Genomic DNA, 12042 nt, shown 5'->3' with positions numbered 1-12042 from the left:
TAGTAGATACTAAATGACTGATGAGCATTGTATGACCTAAATTTTTATTATATCAACTTTTCAATTTAATTATTGAAATAAATATTACTGGCTGTATCGTGTACATGGAATTATTAATAATGTATGTGTACGATTAAAACGTTAGGATATGTAAATAAGCGCAAAGTGTAGGTACCTAAATTTACTTTTATCGATACTTACTACCCACTCTTTAGATCAATGTTACATAGAGGATATATACAGTAGGTATGATACGATTTCGGTTCTGATATGTCTATGATATGACTGTATGTGGTTCTATTCTATGGTTATGATGGTTATGATATGACTATATGTCGATAGCTTGTATTTCCCGTAGGTTTCTAAATGCTCTATGGATTCTATTTTGTGAGACAGAATCTTGAATCACAGAATGTATGCTCGTATCCTTTGCCTCGTCTCAACGTAAAACATAAAATATGACATCTATATTTTGACATTTTAACATTACTGAATTTGACGTTTTCATGAAAACACGACAAAAGTGGCTGTAGTATTATTTAGCCAATAATAATGACGAACGTGAATACAGGAGAGTTATTGAATTTCCAAGACTATTCACCGGAGCACAATGACCGCAGCGCGCGTATTGATGTTGAGGCCGTGCATTCAAACCCCTACAATAATACAATGTCGACAACATCGTACAACTACGAAGAGCCTAAAATGACTCAGGAACCTGAGGCTGTGCCGCAATGTAAGTTTAATTCTACTAAACACACAAAACCATGCATTAAATAGTACTAGCATTCTAATAGTATCAGTGATGTGTGCTAGGAATTTGGATAGATTGAAATGCTGGTGATTACTTGATAGGTACACCACATTTGCGTTTGACCAGCTGTATAGAGCTAGTGATGTGTGTAATCTTTAGATAATACTTGCCTTTGTCACTGACCTACTTTACATGTTAATCAGGTTTTCTTTGGATACTTTGCAATAAGATTTTATCAATATCTATTCCTATACCTATATATACATTCACAAATCATATATCAATTTGACCTCATTTGAAATGTTTGCAATGCTTTATTCACAGCCAATCACAATTTCTGGACAATAGAGTACTATCAGAAGTACTTTGACGTCCAAACAAGTGAAGTAGTGGAGAGGATCATATCATCAGTCCTTCCGCAGAAGGTCTCCCGTAATTACTTTGACGAGAGGATCAAGGGGAAGCCAGATATGTATGGCCCTATCTGGATTTCTGTAACTTTGGTAAGATATTATCCTCCTGATATACCAAATTATGTATATTTTATTTGATTTGTGAATATTAATTTTATAATATATTATAAAATATACAAAACTACAACATATAAGCTGCTGCAAACAAAATCATATTATGACTCTTAAAATTTGTATCAAGAATCATTTTGGCGACATTATACATTGTAATATTTTTGTTGGGGATGCATTTTCCGACTTCGGTGGTAGACAGTAAACATATAATTATTTTCAACATAATTAGTGAAAGACTCAAGTAAATTAAACAAATACTTTATGAAAAACTTGTTGGAGTAATGTGTTAGTTCAGACTAATCAGTATATTGTTAGGCACAATTCGGATATACTGAACCAATATTATTAGAAAACTCACAACATGGTCATGTAGATTTTAATCACTGTAATCAGCAGATTGTTGTAGTTAAATGGAACAAGTTTGTCCAATTAAAGATTCTCCTGATTGTGTTCTGAATACTGATATATTATGTGACTGATATGATAGGAAGTAACTGAGCTAAAATCACACACACACACAATCACACATCGCACATTTATACCGAAAGGGGTATGAAGAGGCACAACTAGGGCACCCACTTTTCGCCAAGTGTGTTCCGTCCCAAGATGTGATCAAAAATCACATAATATACTAACATTATGAAGTAACCTAAATGCAATTAAAGACTGATTGCTTAATAAGGTTGTCAAACCTAATTTTTGCCAATTTTTTTTCCGTCCTGTTATTAATATGGCCAGATCTAATGTTACTTTAAGAGGTGCATAATAAAGTATTTTTCGAAATATAAAGCTCATAACCTTAAAATCTTTGATTAAAGTCCAGTATCTCATGAGTTTTATGGCTTACATAAACATTACGCAGGCAATAAATGAAAAAGATGAATAGTATTTTCCAAAAAACATTTTCAGATCTTTACAATAGCGGTCAGTGGCAACATAGCTGACTACCTTCAAAACGCCAACAAGCCAATACCCTGGCGTTATGACTTTCACCTGGTATCATATGCAGCCACTGCTATTATGAGCTATGTGTGGATCGTGCCACTGGCATTGTGGGCTGCGCTCAAATGGACCACTGTCTCTGATGGACAGGACGAAATAGAAACACAGGTAAGGGAATTTTAGAATAATTTACATTATAATTAAACCAGTTATTTTAGAACCATATTTTTGTGAGGCCTGGCGTACTTGAAAGAGGAAATATTTGGTAAGGGCTATTGATTTTTTTTTTATTTTAATGGGTTTACATTATTGCATAATATGCTTTCTGGAAAATATGATTTAGTGTAAAAATATGTATATAGTTTCAAAGATGCGTGTTTCTTATATGTGTGACACACTTGTCACAAATTCAGTCATTAAGACTATATAATATTGAAAACTACATTTTTGCAACTACATACAGTTAAAAAAAATATTTTTCATTTCCAGACATCAAGAACACCATCAATGATATCCTTATTCTGTTTATATGGATATTCTCTCTCAATCTACATTCCTGTGGCCATCTTATGGACCATCCAGATCTCGTGGCTCCAATGGCTTTTTGTATTGATGGCAGCATTCGTTTCCGGAGCGGTACTTATATTTTGGTTGTTGCCTGCATTGAAGAACACAAAGTATTTCATTATTCTTGCCGGTTCAATCTTAGCGTTCCACTTCTTGCTGGCAGCCGGATTTATGCTTTATTTCTTCCACGCTCCAAGCAAGCCCGAAATTATTCCTATTATAACAACCCCAAAAGTTTGAATTTGATCAATTAAATTAAGATCAATATGTTCTAGCTAATAATTGATTGTGTATAATATATTCGTTGAGATATTGATAGTACATATTTTCAAATTTATTAAAAATATAAATATTGTGTAATTTTTCAAATCTGAAAATGTATAAATTCTTATTTTTTAAATAATACTATTTATTGTAAGTAATTTCTGTTGCACTATCTGATTTCTGGCAACTGTGATAGCTCAACTATTTGTTTTGGATTTTTACTTCATTATTTTGTCTTCTGTTATATCATTACCATACTATTTATTTTCTTTTGGCAAATGCACTAGAGGTGATAACAGAGTTATTGTAAGCAGTTCATAATTACCCCATTATGAATTATAATTAATGTTGACTTCAATCTTTATGTCATGTTTAAAGTTTGTTATTTAACCTGCCTTCTATGCTTCTAGTTTGAAAACATCGCATATCTATACTCTATACTATTATATAAAGCTGAAGAGTTTGTTTGTTTGTTTGTTTGTTTGTTTGAACGCGCTAATCTCAGGAACTACCGGTCCAAATTGAAAAATTCTTTTTGCGTTGGATAGCCCTTTGTTCGTGGAGTGCTATAGGCTATATATCATCACGCTATACCCAATAGGAGCGGAGCAGTAATGGCTAATCTCAGGAACTACCGGTCCAAATTGAAAAATTATTTTTGTATTAAATAGTCCTTTGTTTGTAGAGTGCTCAAAGTTATATATCATCACGCTATGACTATTAGGAGCGGAGCAGTAATGGATAATCTCAGGAACTACCGGTTTGAACTGAAAAATTCGTTTTGTGTTGGATAGCCCTTTATTTGTGGAGCGCTATAGGCTATATATCATCACGCTATGGCCAATAGGAGCGGAGCAGTAATGGCTTATCTCAGAACCTACCGGTTTGAACTGAAAAAATATTTTTGTGTTGGATAGCCCTTTGATCCTGGAGTGCTATAGGCTATATATCATCACGCTATGACCAATAGGAGCGGAGCAGTAATGAAACATGTTGCAAAAACGGGGAAAAATTAATAGTTTTGAGAGCTTCCGTTGCGTGCGCTGCGTAAACGGTTAAAGTTATGCAACAATGATGTATGACGGGATTGTTCCTCTTAAAAAGTTCTAAAAAATATATTATAAAACAAAGTCCCCCGCTGCATCTGACTGCCTGAACGTGTTAAACTCAAAAACTACCCAACGTATTAAGATGAAATTTGGCATGGAGACAGTTTGAGACCCTGGGAAGAATATAGGCTCCCGGGAAACTACTACTTTTATAACGGAAAACTTTAGCCTGAAAAACTTTATAACGCGGGCGGAGCCGCGGGCAAAAGCTATGTATAATAACATCCTTTAAATAGTGGAGAAATACTGTTATTTTGTTATGTTATACCCGTGCGAAGCCAGAGCGGGCCGCTATGTTTTTATATACAACGTTCACAGTTTTTCTGTAGTGTATTTAGTATCAGCATTGCACCCGTGCGAAGCCGGGGCGGGTCGCTAGTAATTTATAACTAGCTTCAGAGTGAAATTTAATGAATTTACCTGCCCTCTACACGTCGTTTGTGTTAACTGTGACTCGTGACTAACTTCAAATCTGTCATAAAGATTGACGTCATAGGTATTTTTAAACACATTCCTTATTGGATTACTGTCCAATACATAGACGATTGTATGAATTAAATTGAAAATAATAAACCATAAAGAATAAATATTAATTTTATTTTAAATAGTATAATTATTTATGTACATATCTACAATCACAGAATGTTTTCACATAGCTTTTGCATTACAAATATTATTTTTAAACATTGTTTACGGCCGAATTCAATTAACGATCGCATCCGCTATCTTTGGATCAATCGCGATAATAAATCAATCGAAATAAGTAAACCTTAAGGATGTCAAACTTAATTCTAATCGGTCTAATTCAGGGATTGATTGGAAGACAGCGATTAAGATCGTTTATGGAAATCGATCATAAAACATTACTGCTGGACATATGGTCGTTTTCAATAAATGACCCTAATATTAATATGCGATTAAATTCTGATAATAAACCAATTAGTATAAGATTATTACTAAATATGGAAAAAGACCTTTGTTCTGATTGGTCCATTATAGTGACGGATCATTGGGATGGGATGCCATTGGATCGTTTATTGCAAACGGTCCATACACATTATTGAACCACATATTAAACTATTTATGGTATTAATGGTGGCTGTTCTTAAAAATTAAAGCTAACTTCATATCACTTCTATAGCGCAATTAAATTAACATTTCATATGTATTATATAAAATATTCCAGGTAGACAATATACTTATCTAGTTCATTGCTAATAAAAGTGACTAAAAGTGCAGAAGTCTCATGTACATTCAGTCGAAGACTATCTACAACTTCATGCTATTGAACTGGTTGACTTAAATTAAATTGTTATTACCTCGTTTTGGCAGATTAGATACTCATTACACATTCATTACAGCTAATACACTAGATACCAATATTTACGAATGGCTCGAAGTGAGCTACATTACCCGCGCATCAATCCTGTCACCCATATTTGACATCTGTCATGGAGCACGTAGCTAACTTCTGATCGTTCATAATCACTTGTGAAATGCTGTTGCTATATGATTAGCTAAAGTCTTCTATTTTTTCTAGTTTCAATTGGTAGGGTAGGTACATCAGGGTCAATATAAGTACTAATTTCAGTCAGTTATTGTGAAAGTAGTAAAGCTCTTGAGCCACGCTTCCTTGTGGAATGCTGAGGGCGTGTCGTCCGGCGAACACTGCAAGGTCCCCGCCAATTCAGATAACATGTTTGCTGAAAATAAATAAATTAAATTCATAGATAATTTACTGAAATCAATACAGAAAAAACGACGTGCCTATATATCTTTTAACATAAGAAATGGATAAAAAAGTATTTCTGGTGTATATACTATAAGGTCGCAAAATGAATAATAAATTCATTATTTGCAAGAAAGGCACAAAAGCGTCTTGAACATATATTTTTTTTTAACCAAATTAATATTTTATATCTTCATTAGCCAGTTATTCCCATTACGTTTTCGTATCAATAGTAACTTTGAAAACAGAATTTCCATATACACTTACAATAAACTTCACTGTGTTCATAGCACTTCATGATCTCACAAAACTCGATAAGATGACCTTCGTTATAGGATAGCTGTGTGGTAAACTCTACGTCCTTTATGGTGCACTGGTACAGCGCTTGCACGCCACACCTACAAACCGACAATAGTTCTTGAAAAATATCGGAACTTCCTGACGTATCTGAAATAAACATACGTTTTTAAGTTAGGCATTTACAGAAGCGAAGGGGTGCGACAGAAAACCAATATTCTTACTTGATTTTTTATATATTTGGCGTTTATAAAGGAGACGAATAAACAAGATAAACTCATTTTTGTTCTCATAATAAGCCTTATTTTGTAATGAATGAACTTACCATGTAAAGATACTTTGTGGCTGTCAAGCATTACAGAACATATTCTCAAAGCATAAACCACAACTTGAATCAATGTTAGCTGGCAATCGCAACTGAAAAAAAAACACATACACATGTACAATTAACGAATATTTGAGAGTTAGGGATAGAGTAAAATAAAATAAGATATCTGTGTACCCTCATTGTTCCGCTTTTGTTAACCACCTATGTTATAGACTCTACGATAAATCTAAAGTTTTACTATTAGGTTCAAAGTAACTATCTCAGGTATCAATATTCAGAAGTCAAAATGTGGAGACAAAATATCGATACTTTGATTCCTGTGCGGAGTATTAATGCTAACTGCATAGTTTCGTCCTCGAAATATTATTTCTAAAGATTCACAACTTCTAAGTAAATGCTACTTATCACATAAATGTATAAGCCGACCAAATACAAAAGGTACACTCTAATGTATGCTCGCAAATAAATGTCAATAAAATGAGTACTATCTACATTAGCTGTTTAATACAATAACTCAAATAAAATTTATTAGTAATATATGAAACGGGCCCTAAAAGTAATGTTAAATACAGCATTAAAACGAACCTGTATTTATCCTGCCCATAACTGGCTCCTTCACAAGTATTACTGTGTAAAACTAATAGGTCTCGCGTGAATGCGACCGCACTTTCTGGCAAATTCTGTTTCTCAATACATTTCAAACAAACTTCCACATGCTTCCAAAGGGTTTGTAGATAGCATGAATCTGTAAAAAATACCGAATTAGAAACAATTTCCTAGTAAACAATTAAGTACTATCCTGTTTTTATATGATTTGGCCAATAAATATAATTAGACGATTTCAGCTATAGGTAGAATATAGTTTGTGACTTATGGGAAAAAAATAAAAATACTTATTGCGTAAGATTTATAAATATTAACATTGTACAGAGGACCACGAATAGCAGGCGCAATATTGCGTAAGCTTTTTCTGACTGTTGGCTATTTCTTTAAACATAAATAAGTTTTCAAGCTGATATATACAGGATGTTGTAAAAGGGGGATGTCAATAATGACAGATGACATACTATATAAAAAAGACTTATTAATCTCACTGCGATACAATAAAAGAGTAAATCTTCTACATGTGTATGCCTAGAGCTTGACGTTGGCAAAATTGTCCCAAAGGACAGAGCCAGTTAGGGGAAAAAAAAATCACCCTACCCTTTTTCAACACCTGTATTTTTCTAAACATTGCAAATCCTTACCTTTTTTACATAATAAAACACCTTGATCATAGTCTATTTTAAGATTCCCAGTATTGGATCCAGGACAGAATGTTTTTTTGAAGTTCTCCCACAGCGATATTGTCTTTACTGTTCCAAGGATATTGCAATATACAAAAGGCATAGCTCGTGCGGTTATCACAGACTTTATTGGATCCAACAGGGTGTGATTCTTTGTTTGCGATAATATAATTTGTATTAAAATACAAATTGACAATAATAAACCACTGTACATGGTTGCACATGACTGAAAATGTAGAAATTTTGTTAAAAAGGTCTTCTGGTTTGTAAATTAATAATGATATATAGAATATGGGTAAAACAAAAGTATACAACTGCTAGGTTTAAAAAATTAAACATTTAGCAAAAATAAAGTAAAGACTATAATAAACATGACTTATTGTTATTTTTGTGAATGATTAAAGCAATTTATTTGTAAAAATAAAATTGTATGTTATCAATATATTATCCAGCTTTATTTCAATTCAATGTGGGGTAGTGAAACACAATTTTTTTACTCATGTCACAGAAGTAATTTGACTTAGTTTAACCAGCTGCCTGTTTAACAACAACTTTTATGGGATATTTAATACTCCACAGCTCACATAAATTACAAAAACAATGAAGTAATACTTACAGTGCTATCAAGTAGCTCACATATCCTAGATATAATATCGGTAATGCTAGCTCTCTGTTCCTTTGCAGTCTGTTTCTCAAAATTATTATAGTAATCCACGCCTCTAGAGCTTTCTAGAACATACGATAACACAGCGGTCATACGACGCGCCAGTATCTCTTGTTCTTCTTTATACAACGCCCTGCAATGAGAGGATTTTTTTAGGTATTGTATGGCGAAACTACTTATTATAATTCCAATATATATTATTTTAAAATCTGACTTGTAAGGAACAAGAAATATGAAATTACATTAGATAGTCTCTAAGTAATGTTTATGAATTCTCAAAAGGCTTCCATTTTGGGATGTGTAACTGGGGTGTGCAACTGTGCTGAAGAAGCAGTTAAAAATTTTCTGATGGGATTGGTTTACCTTCCTTCTAACAATTCGTTTCTCTTTACATCTAAGTAAGTGGTACTTGACTCTATGTATTTCTCGTCCATTTCTTTCTGGAATGCTGACGTCATTCTCCTGCATATTGTTTCCAGTCGAGTGACAACTTCTTCTAAAGAAGATTTTATAGTTGTGAACACCTGAAAACGTTTTCGAGTTTAACCAATATATTTGGACGTGGAATAACATCAGTAATGAAAGGAATGTAACAATGGTAACAGAAGCACACTCTACAGTGATTTCGCCTGTGTGCTCGGCAAGCCTATCGCCATATGAGGCACCAGAGTCCCGGGCGAAAGATCAGGAAAACCTAACATCACTCTGTCCGATCCAATCCATCCGACTACTCAGACGGTTGTTGTAATACGCACACAATACAACAACGTCACCGAGGTAGACCAAATTTTATTTCATTAACTTAGTTATCACAATAAATCAGACCTAATGGAAAAATGATTAGATAAGTTTATAAAAATACTCACATTAAAATACCTAAGTTGATCAGAATCTCCTGCAGCAATGCAGCACAAATCCTCGTAAACACAATTCGTTTGGATTTTAAAACTGCCTTCCCTGGGCAATGGTGTCGACGGAGCTCTTAGGAATGTGCTGTAAATCCTACACTTATTGTGTGATAGATCTGTTCTTTTCTGCAGCTTCTCGTTGTAATCTAGTAGAGAATACTGCTGGCTTTGCGCCGATTGTAGTAAGTAAGGTAGTACTGTGTCCAATTTAGAGATATCTATAATTTTGAAAAATGTAGATTAATTTTCAAAGTTGCATTAGGTTGTACATTGAGTACCATACTATTAGTATCAAATAGTAAAAAAAATTGCTTATAATATTTATTAAAGTTGTTACAACTTACTTAAAGATATTGAATGGTAAGTTACATCTGCTATTATTGTTAAATGTTGCCCTGAAGTCTGTTGCCAGTTATTCAATGACTAGAGGCTGACAGTCACAAATATAATATATTTGAATTTCCTATACAGTATATTATTTAATATGAATATCATAATAAAAACATATTTTAATTAATTACCTTTCCTAGAGGCTTTGTTCAGTTTAAGAAACTTTACTTTGTCTTCAGTTTGTACTGAACTGCAAGTAGTTTTTACTCTCTTCACCTGAGTATAATCGTTTGAATTGTAGTTATTAATGTGCTTATTACTGAAACAATATGATATCTTCACATTTTAGCATAAAATTTATATGCGATGGACTGGGGCGGGGTACCTTCATTGATTTCTCATCTTTACACGAATTTTAGACATTAAAATAAAACTATTTTATAGATTTCATTGTGGTTTTCTTTCATGGTCATGAGAGCTGAAATTATTTTGCTTATTGTCACATGAGCCATTGCTTCATATTCCCTGCCATAGAGTATAGTAAATCTAAGTCTAAAATACTCACCTTGCCGATATATCATTACCACTAACAGTAACTTGTGTTAGCTTTAGTTTTGTCGACTCCAACTTCTTGCATTTCTCTTTTATACTGATTATTTCTAGATTCTGTAATTAAATGTTATATTATTTAGTATTTGTTTTATATCCCTATCTAACTTGAGACATTGTATTTGGTAATTCTTAATTATGATTATTCCATAGTTAGAGAATGTGTCCCTCTTTTTTAGAGGATTTGTAACATAATCTCCATCGCTCCAGCCCCATGGGTAATGTCATACTGCCTGTCATTGGCTAAAGGTGAAACTTTCCAAAAGAGAACCCGACACAACATAGAACATAGATAATATGCAAGAATGCAGTCTTCAAATTGCTTGAATTATAAATCATTTTGACATGGAGGGTAGCCAGCAGGAATAAGGTTATATGGTCCTTTTGCCACTAGTGCCTATAAGTCTACAGGGAGCACTCTATTAGCCCTTACGTACCAAAGTAATTTTGATAATCATAGAAATCATAATATGCCTTAAATGCATGAAATCACCTTAAAGTCTAACTGTGTCCTCAAGTCATGCATTTGATTGTTTGCCAAATTGAGCTTTTCATTATACTCCATCTGGACCTTTTCCTGAGCTTTAATCTTCTCCAACCTGGCATTGTCTACAGACATTTGACAATTCTTCAACTGTGTCCTTAAAATGGAAGCCTCCCCTTCTTTGGTCAAACATTTCTCCAGCAATTTCCCATTTTCTGACTTAAGTTTTGCATTCTCTTCTTGCATTTGAAGTAACTGCTGATAAACAACATTGGAGTCCTGTCCTTTGTATATTTTATCGTTGAATATAAAGTCGTCAGTCTGATTAACAGATCTGGTATCCTTCCCAACGAGTTTAGAGGAAAATCCTGGCAATGGCGATGATATCCTATCGCATTTGTCTTTCAAATGCGTTGACAGAGTACTGGAGGGGTTGCTTGACGGTTTTTTGAACACGAATGATGTTTTCGCGCTCGGTCCCGGTTGACAAATTTGTGTACTTGTGGATGCTGGCTGCATACATATTGTGTAATTAGCCAATTGACTGATATCGTTATTGTTACACGCCTCTTCGCACGCCTGGCTGGCCAGAAGAAGCATTTCGTCATCATTTTCATCACCCCATGTGTCTGCCTTGTTTGATTCTGAAGCGTAAAAACAACTAAGGTTAACAGAATGAATTAATCATTTTTTTTACTATTTTATACACTCTGTGTATACAGAATGTTGTCTGTCGCCTAGATCATGTATTGATGTTTACCTTGGTATGAATTGTTTTGGCTCAAAGGGAAGTTGTGGTCAGATATGCTGACATCAAGTTTTGCCTTTTTCCTGTCTCCATATTCGTGTGGAAAATATCTTTTAGACATGCTATTGTGTAGTTTTAATGCCTATGGTTAACATAGAAGCTATGTAAGTATAATTTCTAAATTATCGAGATAAAATAAAAAAATAAAATGCTGTTTTAATATTTTGTTCAAGTTTTTGAAGTTTTGACGTAAACAAAGGCGATAGATTATAAAACATAGCAAATAAAAAATGCGTTCTGAATTACCTTGACTTCTTAAGTCAAGATTAAAATTAATGTTGATTAGCAAAATAAAAACCTATCAATAATGATTTGTGTACTATTATGTTTTATACTATAGAAATAATTGCTATACAAAGATTAGTTTTATTTTCAACTGTAATTATTATGATTTTTTTATCGATAAAGTACGGTTTCTACACAGACATCACCATGG

At 33.5% G+C, this 12042-nt stretch overlaps 2 protein-coding genes across 3 annotated transcripts; one reads left to right on the top strand and one right to left on the bottom strand.

The window, feature by feature from the left end:
- The first annotated feature begins 327 nt into the window (after nt 1-327).
- LOC115455547 (protein YIPF1) lies at nt 328-3536 on the top strand. The gene is made up of 4 exons (XM_030184172.2): nt 328-736; nt 1079-1257; nt 2191-2391; nt 2713-3536. Exons 1-4 carry the CDS (start codon nt 553-555, stop codon nt 3028-3030), a joined length of 882 nt encoding a protein of 293 aa, XP_030040032.1. The 5' UTR covers nt 328-552; the 3' UTR covers nt 3031-3536.
- Nucleotides 3537-4744: 1208 nt separating this feature from the next.
- On the bottom strand, nt 4745-11794 carry LOC115455545. Of its 2 annotated transcripts, none has more exons than XR_005114088.1 (12): nt 11559-11794; nt 10808-11442; nt 10271-10371; nt 9897-10024; nt 9334-9593; nt 8831-8991; nt 8420-8600; nt 7765-8029; nt 7103-7262; nt 6515-6606; nt 6160-6290; nt 4745-5866 (listed from the first exon to the last, which is right to left on the bottom strand). XR_005114088.1 is itself a non-coding variant. In XM_030184169.2 (12 exons), the coding sequence occupies exons 1-12, from the start codon at nt 11665-11667 to the stop codon at nt 5751-5753; spliced, it is 2388 nt and encodes a 795-aa protein (XP_030040029.1). In that variant the 5' UTR covers nt 11668-11794; the 3' UTR covers nt 4745-5750. The 2 variants fall into 2 exon arrangements, 1 of the variants encoding a protein (XP_030040029.1); XM_030184169.2 differs by having other exon boundaries at nt 6160-6339.
- Nucleotides 11795-12042: the final 248 nt, after the last annotated feature.

This window comes from Manduca sexta, chromosome 7 (assembly GCF_014839805.1).
Source record: "Manduca sexta isolate Smith_Timp_Sample1 chromosome 7, JHU_Msex_v1.0, whole genome shotgun sequence".
In the NCBI taxonomy this organism is placed as follows: Eukaryota; Metazoa; Arthropoda; class Insecta; order Lepidoptera; family Sphingidae; genus Manduca; species Manduca sexta.
Note: the sequence above shows the minus strand (reverse complement) of the source record. Positions and strands in the feature narration are given on the sequence as shown.